The sequence below is a fragment of the Scardinius erythrophthalmus genome (assembly GCF_964197995.2).
Source record: "Scardinius erythrophthalmus genome assembly, chromosome: 16".
In the NCBI taxonomy this organism is placed as follows: Eukaryota; Metazoa; Chordata; class Actinopteri; order Cypriniformes; family Leuciscidae; genus Scardinius; species Scardinius erythrophthalmus.
In genome coordinates, this window is record NC_138236.1 from 10,397,255 (window position 1) to 10,420,120 (window position 22,866).

Here is a 22,866-nt window from a genome sequence, read left to right on the forward strand (position 1 = left end):
GAAACAAACTGTGTGTGTGTGTGTGTGTGGGTGGAGGGGCACTACAATCAATAGTTCTGTTTATTTTTGAATAAATATTTTTGGTTTCATTTCAGAGGATTTCTCTGTTTGTTTATCTCTTTTTTTTTCTTTTTTTAGGTATTTTCCTGTCCATTGCCTTGCTAGTCATAACCATTGCATGTCTACTATATGCTGGATGCAAACAAGCCATTCACTAAGATATTGGATGAAGAGAGCTTTCAATAGAGATCCAACTTTTTACAGTTTTTACTTTATTTTTTTTTTAGCTTCATCATGGCAGGGACTCATATTTGTATATAGCATAGGAATTAGAGATGCACCGGTGCTAAATTTCCTCTACCGATTATTCAGAATGATATATGTAGATACGAATATAGTTTTACTTCCTTAAGGAAAGAAAATCTCTCCCAACCTATGCTATAAACTGTACAGGGAACCCTCTCATTTGGTACATTAATATAATACTAGAGGTTAAAATTTACAACAGAGCTATTACATTCAGCTGCTATTTATTTGCAGATATAATAATTACACTCAAATAAAAACTGAAATGTTCGTATAACACATTTGCACATAAGTTAGTTTTCATAAACACATTGTCCTAATGGAAAATTCATTCAAACATGCATAAATAATTAACAGTAAATAAGCTTCTTTCCCAATTTTTTTTTATTTTTTATTATTTATTGCTAACTAATGAACTAATTGCACAGTAAATTCAACGTTAAGTGACATTTTGCTCACATGCTGGTTTATTGAAGACTTTCCGTGGTTGAAACACAGATTGAGCGATGACATGAGACATTTCAACAATGGAGGCGTGAACTTCACACACTTTTGAAAATCCTGAGAAAATCCTGAGAAAGCGCTCATTGTAACAATTGTAAACACCACGGCGTTCTTCTTCCACGAGGGGTTTTGGCGTCACGCCATTTGTTTCCAGGCGGACTGTTATAGAACGCTACACATGCCTCTCGGACATCCTGTAGAATTCAACCAATCAGACCACGACTTCGAAACTTCAAAAGTGTTTCAGAAAAGTGTCATATGCATCAGACATTCAGCCAACAGTTGTGGGCGTCACGTCACGTCTGAGGCTGAGACTAGGTTCGCTTAGGCAGCCCTAAATTTAACACGAGACATTTTCTTCGCACAAAATAAGTTGCAGTCTGACATGTTTTTCTGCCACCTTTTGATTGACCGGATATAACCGGCTGATACCAATTATTGGCCGATACATCGGTGCATCCCTAATAGGAGTAGTACATCAACTTTATATACGGTTTGTCTAGGGTTATAGTTAACTAAAACTGAAACCATAAAAAAATTGTTACTTGAAATAAAGTAAAAAAAATACACATTTCATTTCAGCTAGTTGCCAAGTTAACATTTCTCATTTTTAGTTTAACTTGATGTACTAAAATAAAATGATTAAAAACGACATATTTAAATACTACTTAGTTATAAATGTGTACATAAAAGTTTAAGTGTAAATGGAGACACATGAAAACACTTGCTTTGCGTTTGATGTCTCCCCAAGGTGCAAAATTATATATTATGCTGCCCATACAAAATGACACGGCATTATAATGTATTAAACTATTTTTGTATTTTCTTTGCTTCATATCTACCTCTGATGATTGTATGTTTTACTGCTAGTCGTGTTTTTTTCTTGTTGTTGTTTTTTAATAAATGCTGCTTGTTTTAAAAACTTGTTTTAAACTGAACATTTATTTAAATGTTTTTAATTGTGTTTAAAGTGTACAAATAATATTTAAGGCCACTGTAGTAAAAACAGGACCTTAAGAACCAATACTACTTTATGTACCAAACTGCAAAAACATTAACATAAGAGAAAGCATTTTCCTAAATAGATTTTACAGTCATTAAAAAATGTTTGATAATGACCTGAACACAGATCAGAAAATGTTGTGGTTACACTATAGTCATGACACACAATCATACACAGTTTACAAAAAATGTTTCTTTAATTCAACTTAATGCATCAAAAGGGAAATAAATATTTCCCTGAAACTACTGGGCAAAAGAACTGCATTGTCTCTAAATAATTTAAGGCTTGTTTTTAGAGAAAATAAAACATGATATTTCAGGACACAGAAGATGTATATTTAAGATGCTTTACACAATTATTTACATGTCTGTACTGTATACATAATGAAACCAAAACATTGTTGATGAATGAAAGCAAAAGTGCAGGCAGTATTCATTTGTGTAGTTTCATTTGACGGCTTCTAAGAATCAAATTAGTAAAACAAAAAACGTAGAGACTTGGGGCCTCATTTATAAAACGTGCGTACGCACAGATTTAATCTTCAAGTGTGTGTACGCTAAAATCCACGCCAACGTTCTTTATATTTATATAGTTACGGTCTTTGACCGGAAAAGTGCTTAGCGCTACGTCAGGGTCTGAGCAGACATCAGAGAACTCTTTTTGTCTAAATCACACGTACGCACTTTTGAGAAATGATCGTAAGATCAAATGTAGGACGGTTTCTACGCAACATTTTATAAATGAGACTCTTGATCTCCAGGTTTTGACTCTGTTTTGACTCCAGTCTGCACCCAACAGCACAATATTCATGGTCTCTGCTAGAAAGGCCCTTCTGTCCCAGGTCAATCACAATCCTCCCTGTTCTCAGGCCTGGCTGAGGGGCCCTTTGACCAATCCCATCTCTTTGCGCACTACAGGTGCATGAATGCTGCAGTCTCGCGCCTCGCACACGCCAGGTATTCCTGCATCACCAGCCATGCCAGGCTGACCCACACGCCCAGGAAACCCACGAGGTCCTTGTGGGCCCTCAATGCCATCTTTAGGTTCTGCTGGATGGCCTGGCAGTCCTGGGGAGATACACCAGAGTTACTGTAACTACATCCAATCCACAGTTATTGAGGGAGATTTCAGACCTGTAGATCGTTTAAGGAACAATGTTTCGGTTTACTTTTACAAGGCAACATTTCAAAGAGTACCAAAGTGTACGTAACACCAATGAGCCAAAGCATTATGACCACCTGTCTAATGCTGCTGGTCCTTCGTGTCCCAACAGAACAGAGCAGACCATAGATTCTACTAGACCTCTGAAGGTGTCCTGTGGTATCTGGCATCAAGACATTAGCAACAGATCCTTCAAGTCCCGTAAGTTGTGAGGTGGAGCTGCAGTGGATCGGACTTGATGCTTCAGCACATCCTAAAGATGCTCAATCAGATTGAGATTTGGGGATTTTTTTTTTAATTTGGAGGCCAGGGAAACACCTTGAACTCATGTTCCTCAAGCCATTCCTGTAGAATGTGGAACGGTGCATTATTCTGCTGAAAGAGGCTATTGCAATTAGGAAATTTGCCATAAAGGAAAGTACCTAAGTTAGCAACGTTCAGATAGGTGGCAAGTGTCATATTGATGTCCACATGAATGGCCGGACCCACGGTTACCTGGCAGAACATTGCCCAGAGCATCATTTGGATGCTCTGGGCAATGTTCTTGTCCAGTTCCAACACTTGTAGACCCATTGTAGGGGCTTTCAACAGTGGACAGTGGTCAGCCCTCGGAGCAGTCTGCAATATGCAACAGATGCACTGTGATGTGACACATTCCTCCCATCATTAAAATGTTATGTGACTTGTGCCACAGTAGACCTTCAGTCGGTTCAGACCAGACGGGATAGCCTTTGTTGCCCTCACGCATCAATGAGCCTTGGGTGCCCAACACCCTGTTGCCGGTTTGTGGTTTGTCCCTCTGGACCCCTGTTGGTAAATTCTCACCACTGCTGACCGGGAGCAACCCACAGGCCTTGCCGTTTCAGAGATGCTCTGACCCATTCATCTGGCCATAACATTTTGGCCCTTGTCAAAGTCTCTCAGGTCTTTTCTCCTGCCCATTTCTCCTGTCTCCATCACCATCTAATCAACCCAGACCTTGACATGTCATTTTGTTAGGGTATGATCAGCATTTTTCGCTTCACCTGTGTGAGTGGTCATAATGTTTTTGGCTTTTCAGTGTATATACATTGGTCCTTTAGGTCGGATTGCTTTCTCAGCACAACCAAACTGCTCCAGAGTTTTCAACAAAACCACTGACACTTGTTTTGCCCCCAGTTTGGTTAGCCTTTTATGAACACACCAATCACACTTGAATCAACACCAATAGTTCTGAGATCCCCTGAACAAGGTGGTCTAAAGTAAACCTGCCTTATTTGGTGCGGATCCGAGCACGATTACCGTATTCATATACACCTACATGAACTGAACCAAGGGTGAAAACGCCCAGTCTCGAAAACAAACCTTCTAAGTGAACCAAGTGTGAAAACTCCCCAAAATTACCTCTGAGGCCTTGGTGACCATCATGCCCAGGAAGACCTTTGCCAGCATCACCTCTCTGTCCTTTCTGACCTTTTGTACCTTTAGAAAAACACAGTGAGCTTATCTGTTTGCATAAACAGCTTTTTTGTTAAGTTAAAACTTTTAATAGTGATGTCGGCACAGTACCTCTGTCCCCTGGAGCTCCTTTCTGGCCCTCTAGACCTTTCATGCCTTGGGGGCCTCTTTCTCCTTTAGCACCTGCCTTTCCTGCTTTACCCTGAATGAAATACACCGTGTTAAAAAGTAAGAGTGCTTTTATATGACAGGTTTGTGGCAACTCATATATCAGCTCACTGTTTTTCCTGAACTTCCTGGGGGTCCTGTGACACCTGGGGGTCCGATGAGGGTACGGTTGTTGATGGGACAGCCCTGTACGCATTTGGCACGTATAGATGCAGCATACTGGGAGATCTGAGCAGTAACCACACCTTGACACAGCTGCAATATTTGCTCATCCGTCAGTCCTGGACCCTGCACAGAGTGAGTTGTACAAATGTTTTCTGCGTTCTGGCCTAAAACTCTTTCATACACCCAAAATTAATTTATTTCTCATAATAATCACGATGATACTCACATGTTCACCTGGCTCTCCTTTCGGCCCAGTCTGTCCTTTCCCTCCCTGGTCTCCGCTAGGTCCTCCTTCTCCTCTGGGACCTGGAAGACCTGGAGGTCCAATAGGACCAACAAGCCCATCGCGGCCAAAACGACCCTTCACTCCACGCTACACATAAAAATAAACTTTTACTTGTAATAATCAACAGGATTTATTTTTACTTTTTACTACAATAAATTGATCAAAAGTGACACTAAAAGTGTTTAAATTGTGAAAAAAAAAATCAATTTAAAATAAGTTCTATTATTTTGAACTTTCTATTCATCAAAGAATCCTGAAAAAAAAATGTATCATGTTTCCGCAAAAACATTGATATAATAGGAAATGTTTCTTTAGCACAAAATAAGCATATTAGAATGATTTCTGAAGGATCATGTGACACTGAAGACTAGAGTAATGATGCTTGTAATAATATTTCACACTATTACTGTTTTATGAGAACATTTTAAAAACATATAAAATTATATAACATTTTAAAACTATTATTATTCTTGGAATTTTTGTCTTTTATTAACTAGGACAATGAAAAGTGAGAAGAAATACTGTGGAGAAACAGTGTAGTCCGGATTCAAACCTGCATCCTTGTACGTCATGAGCTTGTGGACTACCACTGTTCCACGGCTCTGACGTAAAATAGTTTCACTCAATGATGACAAACCTGGCCTTTGTCACCACGAGATCCAGCGTCTCCCTAAAACAATGACGAAATTGTGGTTCAAATAAAAAACTGGCTAGTGTAATGGAAACAGGAAGAGGAACTGTGATGGCTGGTACCTTATCTGCTTTAGCACCCTTCCCTCCTTTTCGTCCTTGTGTCCCCTGAGAGAGTCATGAATTCAATAAAATCAATTCATATAACCAAACAGATCGTTTTCATGGTGACACCATAATTTTATCTAATGCCTATAAAAAGGTTGTGGCTAATATTATACTGATGTAAAATGCTTTTTATATTACCTTCTCACCATCTGGGCCTGTTTCCCCTTTGGCACCCTGTAGATCAGAACAACAAACTAAGCATTTGATTAATAGACAGGTTAATAAATAAACAATTTTTTTTACTAAAATTAGTTGCATACTGTGGGACCAGGCAAGCCTTTTGGCCCGGGTTTCCCCGGAACTCCTGCATCCCCACTGTCTCCTTGTGGACCCTATGGAAAGAAAATAAAGAAAAAGTCCAATAAATTCTCAAGCTTGCTCTTTTACTACACTATGCATAGTACTGTACAATCTCATTTCCTTTAGGGAGAAAATTTTAGGGGAAATCCGGACGCCTACACTGCAAGTATAATGAAACTGCTGAAATGTAAAAATAGAACCTAGTTTCACTTTCAGTCTCGTGACTATCTGTTGAATACCCCACCATTCAGGGACATTCCCTGCTGGATTACTTTTAAACCAACAGTAGCAAGATAATCTAGCAGATTTGTGGTGATTTCCAACTTCCAACAATATGGTGTACTCCCACAGAATAATAATGTGGCTTTTGTTTTGATCTAGAAGAGATCACATGTCAGTCAACAGATTAACCTTGTGTGGTTTCTGATTGTGTCACGCGCATTTTCAATGTTTGAGAAGTGTATTATTGCCACAAAGGGCCAAAATTCTATCTTACCACACTTCCTACTCTTCCAGGTGGTCCCCTCAGACCACGATCACCTTTCAAACCCTGAGGAAAAGAGGAAGACGGAAATTTTGAAACTTTTTTGAAAAAATTCCTTATTCTTTACAAAGAAATAACAAGTGGATTGTGGACACTGAATTATCTTATAATCTTTGATTTATTTATAACTATATACATACACACACATATATATATATATATATATATATATATATGTATATATATATATATATATATATATATATATATATATATATATATATATATATATATATATATATATATATATATATATATATATATATATATATATATATATATATATATATGACATATGAGTGTGTGTTTATTGTATTTTCTCTTACCTTGGGTCCAAAAGACCCTGGCACCCCCTCAACTCCTGGAACACCCAGAGGACCCTGGAAGATATATTATTATTATTATTATTATTATTATTAGGAGCCAAGTACTGAAGGTGCTATTGTATCCATTGGAGTTCTTCTTCATCTTCCATTTCTTCTTCTTCTGTTTGTGAAATTTTTGCACACTGATAGAGGACAGTCTGAACTGTCACCATAGTCTTTAACTCAAACCCTCAAGCGCCAACAACTTTCCAAATTTTCACTTGTGTTTATGCTAATAACTTTTGAACCGTAAGGGCTAAAAATATTTCCTCTGATTCTTTGGCTCACAACTATTTGATGCAATTGATTGCAAGTTGCAACCTATGATGGCATTTTCTGTCATGAACATTTTTCCGCCATTTTGAATTTTCTGAAAAAATAATTTTTCTAACTCCTCCAGACGGTCTGTCTGATTTTAATGAAAATCGAATCAGATCATCTTCAGAACATGCTGGCAAAAAGTTATTAAAAGCTTTTTGATAAACCCAACCGTTTTCGAATAACACGCAAATTAAATTAATGTAGAGCATCCCAAATTTGACGCAAGGCTATACCTCCGCAATGCTTTAGCTTTACAGACTTGAGGCTACATGCTGCGTTTTGGCACAGTACCACCTACTGGTCAGGAGATATGAAAAATGGTACTTTTTTGCTTATTACTTCTGAACAGTTTGCCCAAAAATAAAAGTTATCTCGTTAGATTTGGGGCGGCATGCCGAGTTGAATGATATCCAGATTTCCCATATCGGTCATTTTGGGCGTCGGCCATTTTGAATTTTGTAGTAAAATTCTGTATTTAATGAATACATTAGCACATTATGTTACGAAACGTACTGGTTACTTTCGTAACCTCGGTTCCCTTAGAGATAAGGGAACGAGTACTGCGTTGCAAACGCTATGGGAAAACTCCTTTTCTCGAGAATATTGAAGCCTTTATTTTAAAACGCATTTGCTACAGCACAGGCGAGAGCATCAGACCCACGTGAGTGAGCTGATAGGCTGTGCTGTGGGCAACTGCACGAACCAATGGCGGATAGACAGAAGCGCGCGAGCCAATCAGGGCGCTTGGCGCTCTGTCACTGTCAAGCGCGCGAAACTACACGTGACCATAACATATAAATACAGATAGAATCCGCCATTTGACAGGTATAATCGACTGAAGCGACAAACCTGCCATAAGAAAAATAGCACGGCAAGGCAACGCAGTACTCGTTCCCTTATCTCTAAGGGAACCGAGGTTACGAAAGTAACCAGTACGTTCCCTTACGAGAACGTTCTCTCGTACTGCGTTGCAAACGCTATGGGAACGTTTCCATTTAAAACGCCGTGCTATTAATCTTTGGGCCGCTCTGACTCACCAGAGTTCCGGGAAGTACAGAATAGCCAGGATAAAAAGATATGTTCCTACACCTTAGGAACATATTCATGTCTTGGCCTAAGAATGACCTTGGAGTCATTAGGACCAAACTCCAGACAGGAAGCGCTGGTAGACAGCGCCTGTAAATCCCCTATTCTCTTTACTGACGCCAGTGCTAGAAGCAGGGCGGTTTTCAGAGAGAGAGACTTAGGATCAGCTGACTGAAGTGGTTCAAAGGGAGGTCCCTTAAGAGCCCGCAGGACCAAGGAGAGGTCCCAGGCCGGAACAGACGGTGGCTGAGGCGGGTTAAGCCTCCTGGCGCCCCTGAGGAAGCGAACTATAAGGTCGCTTTTTCCTAAGGAGGCCCCGGCTTCCAATACGTGAAAAGCAGCAATGGCTGCCACGTACACTTTGAGAGTGGAGGGGGAGCGACCCGCGTCCAACATCTCCTGTAGAAAAGACAGTACTCTTGGTACTTCACAAGTGTATGGGTCGAGGTCTCGAGCTAAACACCAGCTGGAAAACACTGACCATTTACTGAGATAGAGGCGTCTGGTAGACGGAGCTCTAGCTTCCTTTATAGTATTCAGGACGCCCTCTGGGAGGTTCTGGGGTACCCGTTGAGTGGCCATACATGTAGGGCCCATAAGTCGGGACGGGGATGCCAGATTGTCCTGTTGGCCTGAGTCAGGAGGTCGCGCCTCACTGGGATTGGCCACGGGTCTGCTACAGACAGCTGCATCAACTCTGGGAACCAAACCTGGGTCCGCCAGAGAGGAGCTACTAATAGCACTGCGCTTTTCGTGTTCCTGATCCGTTCGATGACCTGAGGGAGCATCGAGACCGGGGGGAACGCATAGAGAGGAAGGTTGGGCCAGTCGTGGGCCAACGCATCCCTGCTCTTTGAGAAAAAGATTGGGCATTGACAGTTGTCTTTTGAGGCGAAAAGATCTACTTCTGCCTTCCCGAAGACCTCCCAGAGTAGGAGAACTGTCTGAGGGTGGAGAGACCATTCCTCTGGGGGAACTCTGCCCCGAGAGAGCATGTCTGCTCCTGTATTCAACGTGCCTGGCACGTGAGCTGCCCTGAGCGAGCGCAGATTGGTGTGAGCCCATAGCAAGAGCTGTGAGGCTATGGCAAACAGGTTGCGGGACCTGAGGCCGCCCTGGCGATTTATGTAAGAGACCACCGACATGTTGTCCGTCCGTACCAACACGTGGTGTCCCGCCAGGTATGGGAGGAATGTTTTTAGGGCTAGAAAAACTGCTCTCATTTCGAGGCAGTTTATGTGTAGGCGTTTCTCCGAGCTCGACCAGAGGCCGGAGGCAGGCCTGCCCTCGTACAGAGCTCCCCAACCGGAGTTGGAGGCGTCTGTTGAAATCATCCTCCTCTCTGAAACTACCCCCATGCTTACGCCCTGCTGGTACCAGCTGGCGTTTTTCCAAGGGGCCAGGGCTTGAACACAGCGCTGGTCCACCTTGATAATCAAGTGGCCTGAATGCCAGGCGTGGGGTGGCACCAGAGGAGCCAGCCACAGCTGAAGAGGACGCATACGCAGTAGGCCTAGTTGGAGTACTGATGATGCAGAGGCCATCAGGCCAAGGATCCTCTGAAACGTTCTGAGGGGTACAAGAGAGCCCTCTATGAACGATGCCGTGAGCTGCTGAATCGTTAGAGCACGGGCCGGTGTGGGCCATGCTCTCATAAGTACGGAGTCGAGAACTGTTCCCAGGAACGTGATACGTTGGCTGGGCAACAGAACACTCTTTGCAACATTGACTCTGAGCCCTAGACATTCTAGATGGCTGAGGAGCCAGGCTTTGTGAGTATGTGACTCCGCCTCTGACTGGGTCAGTATGAGCCAGTCGTCGAGGTAGTTTAGGATGCGCATTCCCCGCTGTCTCAGGGGGGAGAGAGCTGCATCCATGCACTTCGTGAATGTACGAGGCGCTAGTGCCAGTCCAAATGGAAGAACTGTGTACTGGTATGTCTGCCCCTCGAAGGCGAATCTCAAGAATGGCCTGTGGTGGGGGTTCACTTGAATGTGAAAGTAAGCGTCTTTCAGATCTACTGAGAAAAACCAGTCGCCTGGGCGAATCTGCGCCAGGATATGTCTGGTCGTGAGCATTCTGAACGGCCGTGACATGAGAGCCTTGTTCAGATGTCTGAGATCTAAAATGGGTCTCAGGCCGCCGTCTTTCTTTGGAACAAGAAAGTATCAGCTGTAAAAACCTGACTCGCTCAGAGAAGGGGGGATCTTCTCGATGGCCCCTTTCGCCAGCAGACTTAACACTTCGGTGCGGAGGACATGACTCAATGTGCCCCTTACCGTGGTTTGTATAACCGCGCGAAAACGCGGTGGTCTGCGGGCGAACTGAAGCGAGTAACCATGCTTTATGATGTTCATCACCCATACTGAAACTCCGGGGATAGCTTGCCAAGCTAGAGCCCGCAGAGCTAGAGGCATTATCATATCTGGAACACCCAGAGTGGGGGGCTCGGACTGACATGTATGCATGTGAGAAATTATGCTCGATTTGTGCTTTGTGTGGGTCGCTGTTAAAACAGCGTTTGTTTGCAGGGGTGCGTGACATGTGACGGGCCCATGAACTGCATTTAGAACTGCTGCAGCCGCCTGAACTGAAGAGGGAGCCGTGAGCAGTAGTCGAGCGATTTTTGGCGCTGGTCCGGCCGCAGCGGGACAGTGACCCCTCTTTGTGCCGGTTAGGACGGCTTCTTGGGCTCGTGATCGAGCGTCAGCTTCGGCCGCGGGCCCTGGCGCTTAGGGAACGGGAACCGTTTCGCTGGCTTCATGTGCTTACTGGTCTCAGCCGCTGGGCGGGGCTGGAGGACCTGGGACACCACTTTCTCAGGTCGCGGCGTGCTCTTGGGGCGCCGTTGGACTGAGCTGGAGCGCTTTGGTAGAAAGTGTCTCATGGCGCTGGAAGCCTTCTGAGCTTCAGTGAAGCGATCGGCGAAGCCGCTGACAGATGGGCCGAAGAGACCTGAGGCTGTGACGGGCGAGTCGAGGAAGGCAGATTTATCCGCGTCCCTGATCTCGGTTAAGTTTAGCCAGAGGTGGCGCTCCATTACCACTAGGCTGGCCATATTGCGGCCCAGGGCTTGAGCGGTGGTCTTCGTGGCCCTCAGTGCCAGATCCGTGGCACTCCTGAGGTCTTTAAATGTGTCTGGGTCCGGGCCTGACTCATCCATGGAACGGAGAAGTTTGGCCTGGAAGGCTTGAAGCGTCGCCATGGCGTGAAGTGCAGAGGCGGCTTGACCGGCGGCAGCGTATGCGCGGCTGGCAATGGCCGAAGTAGTTCTGCACGGCTTAGAAGGGTGCACCGTCTTAGACCTCCAACTACCTGCAGTGGGGGGGCATAAGTGTGCAGCGACCGCTTCCTCCAGTGGGGGGAGAGACACATATCCTTTCTCTTCAGCGCCGTCAACAGTGGAGAGCGTAGAAGAGGCAGATGAGCGCGTTCGCGCTGAAAAGGGCGCGCGCCAGCATTTTGTGAGCTCTTCGTGAACCTCAGGCATAAATGGAGCGGCGCGCTGACGAGGGGCCTGCTGGCGCCCCGGCAGGTACCATTCATCGAGGCGGCTTCTGGCGGGCTCAGCTGGAGAAAGCCAATCGAGTCCCAACTCGTCAACAGCGCGAGACATGACACGGAGAAGTTCGGCGTCAATGCTCGCTCGAGTATCAGAAAACTCTAGCTGAGAGGGGGGGGCGGGGTCCGCGGAGCCCGACCAATCCTCGCTCTCAGATGCCGCCATAGAAAGTGCGTCATCGACGTCATCCGGAGATGCGCCGAAAGAGACGAGTCCAGCCGCTTCAGACGAGGGGCGCTGCTCGCTCCGAGAGAACAGGACAGGCGAAGAAGGCGTGGGCGAGGCACGAGGAGAAAGGCCCGGCGTGCACTCGCTAAACTCACCGCGCTCAGGACGCCTCTGATCGCGCCGCTTCTTCCTACGGGGCTCGTGGGGCGCCGAAGACGGAAGGTGGGCGGAATCGGTCACCGTTGAAGACAGCCTTGAACGGAGAACGGAGACAGGCATCCCGTCGCAGAATTGGCAGCCGCCTTTCATGAGCGCTGCCTCGGCGTGCTCAGGGCCGAGGCAGGCCGCACACTGGGTGTGTCCGTCGGATGCATGCAGGGAGACCCCGCAGCTCTCACAGATGGAGAGAGGCATTATGCCGCGCTGTGAAAACAGCGGTTTGCTCTTTTAGATAAATATGCAATGAAAAGGATATAATTTTTCGTCGGATGCCACAGGGAAACGCTCAGCTGGCGAGATGCCGGGATGCGAAGCTGTTCCGCTGGACGGCTTTTCCACGACGAGGGCTTCTTACGACCGGAGAAAATCAGCGACGAGGTGAGTCGAGCTGAAGGAGATTAAATCTGTCAAATGGCGGATTCTATCTGTATTTATATGTTATGGTCACGTGTAGTTTCGCGCGCTTGACAGTGACAGAGCGCCAAGCGCCCTGATTGGCTCGCGCGCTTCTGTCTATCCGCCATTGGTTCGTGCAGTTGCCCACAGCACAGCCTATCAGCTCACTCACGTGGGTCTGATGCTCTCGCCTGTGCTGTAGCAAATGCGTTTTAAAATAAAGGCTTCAATATTCTCGAGAAAAGGAGTTTTCCCATAGCGTTTGCAACGCAGTACGAGAGAACGTTCTCGTAAGGGAACTCTGTATGGGTCATCGTTCAAAGATCGTTGCCCAGAAGTACCTGGACAAATGTCAAAATTTTGATAGTAAGTGACAAAAAATGCAATCAAAGTCTAGTGTTGGTCAGTTTTTATGCGCTCATAAATATAAATGTCTATAACTCCTAAACAAAATGAGACATTTGGATCACATTTGACACGCTTATGTATGAAGGCACTCTTGGTGGCACTATAATTGAACAAAACATGAAATTGGCTCTAACTACAGTACCGTTGGTCTGATTGACTTCAAAATTGACATGCAGTGTCTTTGTCTCAGTTGCTATCATAGTCCATTATGACACTGGTGTGCCAGTGTGAAAAACCTGGCCGTCATTTTATTTACAAAATGACAAAAAAAAGATCCAAAGCTGTAAATGCAATGGTTTTGCATATTGATGTATTTTACCAATGTATTGGCATACTGTATCCTTATGAAACTTTATGAAACTCATAATGTGTCTTAGGCACCATGCCCTGAGAGTACTAAAAAATTTGAAATGCTATTATTTTTTAAGCAATTGTATCTCATTATAACAATGTATTCATGGGTTTTCAGCCTTTTTTTTGCTTAAAATTGTCTCCATATGTCTTTATTTACTCATTTTTGCAGTTGGTCTGCTGCTAGCTTCCTTGTTTGCTTCTGTTGTGCTTGGCTGCTATAATTTCTATAATTGCTAATTGCAGCTATATTTATTAATATTAGTTCAGAAAAAGAATACTTCAGGAATTTTTTTCCAATTGACAATGGCACTTGCATCACTAACAGTTTGCTACTCACATCCTCTCCTGGCTCCCCGTCACTTCCTGGCAAGCCACCGGTACCTTTAGCACCCTGAAGATGATAGCAGATGGAAAGAGAAATGCGCCTACTGTAATACCAAAAGTAAGTCACCAAGTGCTAATTCAAGGAAAAGCTTTTAGTTGGAATTGTCAAATTATGAAGTATTTACTTATAGAACATAGTGAGTATATATGCAAACATAGATAAGACAAGGGATAATTCCACTGAGCTAATCTCTCTCATAGTTACTGTCTGATAACCATCATAAGCCTTTTATGAAAACAAACCTTTGATCCTGTCACCCCACGGTCTCCGGGAACTCCTGTATAACCCTTATAACATGATGAAAAATAGTGGTTTATTGAGATTACAACACGGATTTTTTTTAAATGTGAGAAAGAGAAAGGTTGTGAGTATTTTGTCACCAAGTAACCCTGCTCTCCACGGTCTCCTGAGAATCCAGGTGCTCCAATCTGACCCTGATGATGCAAAGAGGAAATTAAAGTTTAGTCAGCAGCAATAATTATAGGTGTAATAAAGCGTGTCAAACTAATGACTAGTCTATGACTTAGATATGCCCATAAATCTTGGTATCAACCTTCTGTCCCTGTCGTCCCTCAGGACCCTGTTTTCCTGTTTTACCAATGGAACCCTGTTGAGAGATGGAGAGACTCAATACAAGTCTGGACAGATCAAAACTCAACTGGAAATGTATTAGTTCTGTTACATGAGAAGCTGACAGTAAAGATGGACTTGTTGTATTAAACATCAATGTTTTTAAATCGGGGTGCCAAACTCAGTTCCTGGAGAGCCACAGTCCTGTAGAGTTTAGTCCCAAATATGCTCCAACACACATACCTGTAGTTTTCAAATATTCATGAAGGACTTGATTAGCTGGATCAGTTGCATTTGTTCAGGATTGAAGCTGAGTTTTGTACACCAGTATAGCATGACAGACTGCTTGAAAGGTCATGTCAACTACCCACATATACTGTAGTTCCACAGTTGAATTGCAAAACAAAATGTTAAGAAAAATAAAACCACAGACAAACAAACCGAACGGAAAAACTCCCCCACACCCCCCAAGGGAAATGAAACTCATGACATATGACATTTAACCAGAATAGGGAAGCACATGCATTTGACTTAACAGCATATAAAAATAAGTTTAATTGTAGCATAACCTTTGTGAAGGGACTGTCCCCCTAGAGCAGAGGTGCAGTGGTGGACAACGTTTTTCTAACCCTATTAAATGTAGCATGTTTTGTCAAATTCTGAAATTGAATTATTGATATAATAAATAAAGCAATACATTTAACTAAATCAATCATTTCAATCAAATAAAGTGCCATATTTGCACTGCAGTGGCACAGGCTGCATCTAGATGCATTTGCACACTGTTTAATGCCCTTAAATAGGGCACTATCTGAGAGGACAGCCATTTGTAGAGGTGTCCGAAACCATAGTGGACGTTATCAAGTGCACTCAATCAATTCCACAACGCACCGCAATAACAAGTGTACATATATGCTCAACGGAATACCCACATTGCACTGTGAGAGTTGTGTGCAGAATGAATTCTCTCATCTGACTAGAAGATGGCATCTGCATCTTAATAATCCATCCATCCATCCATTTTCCACACCAGTGGTCTAATGCGGCTACAGCACAACATCATACAGGTATAACTGCCTTTTTTTTATTATTAAATTGTATAATAACTTAATTAAGGTTTATACATAGTTTGCTCAAGATAAATGCCAGTTTGCTAAGTTTTAAATGATTATTAAACAGTAAGCAGAAACTATGCAAAAGCGGCAGCCCTTCCGGCACACTTACAGTGTCCGAATTCACTCACTCATTTATTAACTGTATTAATCAAATATATATATACATATATCAAGTGAACTATATGACTATATATGTCTTAATGAGTAAGTCATCGAGTCATTCATTTAGTAACGAAGCAAGTGGCTATATTTATGAATGAGTCATTGAATCATTGACCCGATTCATTCAAACCCACATATTCATTCTCTAATGAAACACCGCTGTGTGTTGGAGATGCACAAAAGTTCTGCTATGGCTTTCATTGGAACTATTATTTCATTGCAAAATAGAGGAAACAATATTGACAATACTGTTTACAATGTACGTCACTTAATATTACATTTTTGTTCGTTGAAATGTATAAAATCAATGTCACATTTGCAATTATGTAGATATTTGGGAAGAAAATGCATTTATGCTTGTATAATATATTATCAACATTATAAAAACAAGAATTCGCACAGGTATGTTTTTCTATCGAAGAGAGTTTGAGTCTTAAGTCAGTAAGTTTTGAAAGCAAAATATGAGGTAATTTGATTGGATGTCATGTTTTTGACCTTTTACGGTACTACCAATTACCCACTTTTATACTAGATGTGGCATTTTGCCTGTTAGAAATACATGCTTGGTTTTAATGTTATTTTAAGGTTGGGCAGAATTAAATGAAAGGAAAAACTCAGCATTTTGTTTGCGTACCCCCTCTGTCACCTCACGTACCCTAGTTTTGAAACGACTTTCATTTACTCGTATTTGTAGCTTGAAATCATGATCAAATAATCTAAATAAATAAATACAAAAAGTGAAAAATGGTTTTTAAAATTCCTTGTAAATATGCTAATCTTTCTGCAGAGTCCTGAAGATGTAAATTCCATGTGGACCTGTTGACATGCTTCTTACAGACCTTGAACCAGCAACCTTCTGCTCACTACATTTCAGCAAGTACACCATATAAAATTTGTAAAAGAGTAAAGTGACCTACCTTAACACCTTTACCTCCTGGTTTTCCAGATTTACCTTTTGGGCCAACAGGACCCTGTAGTCAGTCAGAAAAATATTATCTCTGATTAATTTCATAGAGAAATCTGGGATTTTGTTAAGAATCTAATATATGATAACAAGATGTGTTAGCTTTGTGTTGGCTGTGCTTTGACTTATAAAATGGAGGACTAGACCATCTCAGCTGTGTGATCTCCCTATATATTCAGTTGTTATCATTATCACTATGATCATTGACTGATTTTTTTTTTTTTTTTTTTTTTTGAAGTAATCTGGAGAGGAAACCCTGATTGTGATGTGTTATTGAAGATGCTATGTTGCTCACAGTCTTTCCAGGGAGACCCACTCCTCCACGAGGACCCTCTATTCCGAAATTACCCTGGAAGGCACAAATAAACTCAATTTCAAACTCAATTTCAATCACAAGTCATAATATCTAAATAATATAATAATGTCTATAATAACTAAATGAAATACGAATTTAAATAAAAAAAACTAAATTGGCCTAACTTAAATATAAATAATTTTAAATTGCATTGAATATCATTCTGGATAAACCTTGTATACATAATATAACAGTATAGCTCTGCTATTTAACTAAGAATTATAACTCTTTTCCACTCATGACCTGAATTTTTTTTCAGTTTTTTTTAAGTGAGATCTAACAAATGTTCTAACCAACACTTTTTAGCTTACTTAACTTGTCTTAATTGTAACTTAATTGTAAAATTCTAGCAATCTGTACTATTTGCATACTATGCCTTTGTTACTCAGAAAACCCATGTTAAGATACATTTCATAGTCAAGAGACATTGCAGATTAAATTGTCAAATTAAGCCAGAAATTAGTAAAACAGGGACATTTCTTAAAGTCCCCCTGTGGTGAAAATCAAAATGTTAATGTTGTTTATATTTCTATGTGGTGTTTTTAATATGCACATTAGTCAACACTATTGCTGAGGATTTTCTCTTTAAAACTGCAGACAAAATAATTTGCTTCTGAAATTTGAGACAATGCATTTCCACAGGTTCTCTACTTATTCCTTTTTACAGTGCATTACCTTGAATCCAGATAGTCCAGTTTCACCTGGGTCCCCTGGTAACCCGGGAAGGCCCTATGAAGAAGAGCAAGAAAACTACATATCAGAGACTCTTCCGTAATTAGCAATTAAACACAAAATAATGTAGGTAATAGTAAAGTTTTCCAAAAGTCTTGGCTCACAATTGCACCAAAGAAACCAGATGCACCATCCTCTCCATCAGGCCCAGAGTCACCCTAAGCATAAGGCAAATAACATTAAGGTAAGCCAGTTCATTGAAAACCTCGTGGTATGAACAGGATGCAGATTCAACAAGTGTTCTCTGTTTCACTCACCTCAGGACCAGTGTCTCCTCCTCTTCCTCTTACTCCTTTGGTTCCTTTGTAACCCTTATAAGATGACATCCAGTTTGGTCGCTTACACTTTCACACTAGTTACATAACACTACGAACATTCAAATCTGATGTTTTGCTCTTACCTCCCTTCCTTGGACCCCAGGTAACCCCTGTTTTCCTTGAAGACCCCTAGAACCCTATAAGCAAACATAATCGAATGCATTATACTTTAAAAGACAGCAAACTATAACATTTAAAGGCATGGCAATAACCAACCTTGGGTCCAGCGAAGCCTCCAAATCCCGGCTCTCCTGCTTCACAGTCGCATTCAGTGGGTCTCTCCTGCCCCAGCTCAGCGTCTCCTCCATATGGCACCTGTGTTATTAAGGTTTTATCCTCTTTGGCATAATCAAAAGATTCCACGACTGTGGCATACGGGTATGTTTCCTCAGTGATCATGGTGACCACGGTGGCTTCAGGCGCATAGGGGTCGAAGCCAGATGCTGAATGCTCGCCTTCATTGCTGCGTTTGGACTCTGCAGGATACTTAACTGAGGAAGCAGAGAAAAGACACTGAGGCACTCATTGCTCCTGACTGCAGTCTGCTGTATATATTGATATAAAACACATTATGGTGACTAATAGTCTAAAATGTATACATAATGTTTTTATCTAATTTAATTTAAGGTTTTAGTAAACTACATTAGTTACCATGAACTAACAATGAAAAAATACTTCTAAAGCATTAATTAATCTTGGTTAAAGTTGATTTAAACATTTAACAGATGTACTGATCATTGTTAGTTAATGATAGTTAATACAATCATTAACTCACGGACCTTATTGTAAAGGTTTACCATTATATACAGTATATTATTAATATAATACACTAAAAAAATGCTGGGTTGTTTCAACCTATGTTTTGGTCTAATATAATATAATATAATATAATATTTCAGAATACGAAATATTCTGAAATTTATATTGCATAAAGTAAATAAAGCATATTTTTGCTTTAAATAACAATACAGCTATGATGTACCAGTTTGAGAGATTTGTGAATTGTGACCAATTATGAAATGTATTGCTTTTAATAAATAAACACTCCAGTAATTAATGTTCAACTTACAGAAGAGGGTTGAACGTTGTTGAAACGTGAATATCGAAATAAAATTTGAAAATACAGCACAGCTGCTGAGGTTTCATTTTGGGCGGTTCTTTATGTTTTTTGTTGTTGTAGTAGTAGTGGTGGTAGTATGAACAGTAACATCTTATTTACCACTGTCAGTGTATCCAGAATGTCCGTCATATCGATCGACTAAGGAGCCTTCATACATGTGGTGTTCTCCTGTGTTTGTAAAAGAGAGAGAAAATAATCTGCCATTTTAATGTTTTATTGGCTATTTATACATAGTTATACAGATGTAAGCATGTTGATGGTGATGTTGTCTCACCTGATTGTAGACCAGAATAGTCTTGCTGGGCCTGAGTGTGCAGGACACACAACAGGAACACAGCCAATACCTGACAATACACCAACAAATCAAACAAATGCATGGAACAGGTTACAGTAACACATCATGGTGGCAAATCTAAAGAATATGATTTACTGAAAAAAAAAATAATAATAATGTATTAAATATAGTGTTACAAAAGGATTTACAAACTTCATTAGAAATACTGATGATCTATTTACAAAGAACAATGATTTTACAATGAACAATGTCTTTTTAGTTGTAATTTCACCAAACTGGGGGTTTTCAAGTGGTGTTTCCACTTTGCTAATAGGGATTTTAATTTACATTACTTCGGTTCACTTTTGCTGGAACAAATGGATATATGCAGTAACTGAAACTGATCGTTTTTAAAGGCCTCTGTGCTTAAATTACCCCTCTTCCTGTTTTGCACTTCCTCATGTGACTAGCTCAAATGTCACTAATGAGGTCATGGAACATGTTTAAAAACAATGAATAATAAGAAATGATTTAATGATTTTAAATAAATCAAGACCAACTTATCAACTATGCATAGAAAAAAAAAACAGTTAATCAGTTATTTAAAATTACACCATATTATTTTTTTCTTATCTTTTCCCCACAAAATAATCGTAGTTATTAAACCATGCAGACAGAATCGTTTACCAAAAAAAAAAAAAAAAAAAAATGGAGGAAAATGGCTAAAGATAGATGTGAGATCCCTCAAATAAACGAACATAAACGAACAGCAACGAGGTATATTTTAGTAAGAGGTCAAATGATGTTGTTATCTTAACTCCCTCTAGTGGTCATTGTTAAACAGAGTAGCACATGTTCAAAACTCCCTAGAAAATCACCTCACAAAATTACCAGAAAAGTACAGACGTAAAATTGTAAAAAATTGTACAAATGTAAAATTGATGGTCTGTGTGTGATTTCAATCAGGTCCTCTAGAATGCTGCACTGCATTAAAGTTCTCATGCTGCTCTCACATTCCAGTATAAGTCTGTAAAATCTCTCTCTCTCTCTCTCTCTCTCTCTCTCTCTCTCTCTCTCTCTCTCTCTCTCATCTCAAGGCATACTGTACACATAATGTGACCTTTGACCTTTCCAACAAATACAAAATGCTTATGTAAAGAGTCAACTGACTTTTTTCAGGTCACTTGTTAAATGGCAGACAGCCAACGAGATTAAGTTACAGGCAAAATTGTAAAGTTTATAAAGCTTAATTTTACACAACCTTTTAAAAGTTTGGTTTTCAGTTTATTAAGTTTTTATTCAGCAAGGACACATGAAATTGATCAAAATGAACAGTAAATATATATTTAATATTCAAAAAGATTTTTTTCCTAATAGTTGCTTTTTAACCTTCTAATCATCAAATAATACTGAAAAAAGCAATATCATATTAAGCTGCACAACTGTTTTCAACATTGATAATGATAAAAAAAAAAAAAAGTTATTGAGCACCAAATCAGCATATTAGAATGGATTACTTTGAATGGTAGTGTATATTCAACTCATTTGACCTCACATTAACCCAGGGACTAAATGCAATATTTTTTTCTTTTGAGAATTACTATTTATTTCCTATATATATATATATATATATATATATATATATATATATATATATATATATATGTATATGTATATGTATATGTATATGTATATGTATATATATATATATATATATATATATATATATATATATATATATATATATATATATATATATATAAAAGGCTCATCAGTTTTAAAAAGATGAATTTTCGTTCTAATTTCTGCTAATTCTCCAAAACCTGAAAGAGTGACGTAGCAGAGCTAATGGCTCATAGGGCTGAAACATTGGGTTCCTCACCAACTCACAGGCCCTCTGGGACAGTGAGGTGCTTTACGGATGGATGATACGCACACGTTTTCATCAGCCCCACAAGCTTAAAATCTGGAACTGGCCTTTGACTACTACTACACAATTGTACTAAAATACTATTGTACTATTAATGTTACATGATTTATACTGGTCTAATTGGGCATGTAACCAAAATAATAGGTTGTTCATGGCACACATTAAGGAATATAAAACAAACTATACATTTCGTAAAGACCCATACAAGTTTCTGTAGCCTGTGATATCTCCATTCAATTGATACCATTTGACAGTCTTAGATAAACATAAGCATACTATGCCTGATAGTTAGATTATAACAAAAAAACGTAAAATGGACTTATCAACGGTCCATAGGATGAAAGCATCGTCAAAATAAATTCTCCTCAGCGACCCACAAGTTGTTTGCTTTTTCTAAAACTGTCCTTGAAACCAACCACTATGAACCTGACAACAAAACTACCAATGCATATGATCTGAACATCTGAATAAGCATAAAGAAAGCTTATGAGAAATCTGCTTTGACTATGATTCCCCTCTGAATTCCCCCAACATTTTAGAACCCCATCCTGCATCTTACCTTCACCCTGGAGTCTCCCATGGTTTCCAGGTGCTTTACGGGCACTGAGCTCTGATCCCTTGGATTATCTCAGTCAAGGGCTTTTTAGAGAACGCAGAGAGCACTGTTTCAATGAGGAGCTGCAGTGGTCCTCAAAGCATTCTCCCTCCTTGCCTGCGATGCTGAGACAGATGAACAGACCTCCAGGTCCCTCACCAGAATCTCCCAGGCTCCCAACTCTCCTCATCTGGGTGAGAAATACCTGAGCCTTCCCCAAACAAACACACTTCTCCACTGCACAGAGAGAAGTGAGGAATCAAAGCACTGTAAAAAGAATCCTCCTATCAGAGAGACATCATTATTTTTTACTCTATAACATGAATTATTTAGAATTTATTACATTCAATTTTGATGTAATATACATGGTTCACTACTATAATCAGTAAAGCTGAATTGCAAGCTTTGACTTTGTGATTTTTAATGACCTTTTGACCTCCTTGGAAAAATGTGCCATTGACGTAACAGATTTCTCAAAGTTCATATCGGGTGGTTATTGTCTTTTAACAACAGAAAGTGAGGCTGGAAATATCCAATGAACAGCTAAAGGTTGAATGAAATGCAGGTTCAAACAAATTAGGAAGATCGTGTGCACCAACTTAGTAAAAATGCAGAGCTTTCTTGAATTACACAGCTACATCACTCACAATTTTCTATTTATCAAAGAATCCAGAAAAACATGTATCAGAGTTACCATAAAAATATTAAGGTTTCTTGAGCACTAAATCAGCATATTTTCTAAACATTTCTGAAGGATACTGAAGACTGGAGTAATGGCTTTGCGATCACAGGAATA

At 40.6% G+C, this 22,866-nt stretch overlaps 2 protein-coding genes across 4 annotated transcripts in view; one reads left to right on the forward strand and one right to left on the reverse strand.

Annotated features, from left to right (window-relative positions):
• The window catches only part of LOC308704915 (uncharacterized protein), a 28,318-nt gene extending 26,561 nt beyond the window's left edge, over positions 1-1,757 (forward strand). For 2 of the 3 annotated variants that reach the window (XM_081389594.1, XM_081389593.1), the window contains exon 6: positions 139-1,727. In XM_081389594.1, the coding sequence (XP_081245720.1) occupies positions 139-218 (80 nt within the window). In that variant the 3' untranslated portion in view covers positions 219-1,727. Of the gene's footprint in view, positions 1-138 lie in introns of all 3 variants that reach the window. The other variant, XM_081389592.1, reaches the window with a different exon arrangement.
• Positions 1,728-22,055, reverse strand: LOC308704000 (uncharacterized protein; the record flags this gene model as incomplete). Its single annotated transcript, XM_081388049.1, has 25 exons — positions 1,728-2,880; positions 4,358-4,435; positions 4,523-4,613; positions 4,691-4,867; positions 4,971-5,117; positions 5,668-5,700; positions 5,784-5,828; positions 5,967-6,002; positions 6,089-6,160; positions 6,625-6,678; positions 6,999-7,052; positions 13,889-13,942; positions 14,179-14,223; positions 14,317-14,370; positions 14,490-14,543; positions 16,701-16,754; positions 17,043-17,096; positions 17,778-17,831; positions 17,939-17,992; positions 18,092-18,145; positions 18,235-18,288; positions 18,368-18,642; positions 19,371-19,439; positions 19,546-19,615; positions 22,035-22,055. The coding sequence occupies 25 exons, from the start codon at positions 22,053-22,055 to the stop codon at positions 2,678-2,680; spliced, it is 1,956 nt and encodes a 651-aa protein (XP_081244175.1). The 3' UTR covers positions 1,728-2,677.
• Positions 22,056-22,866: the final 811 nt, after the last annotated feature.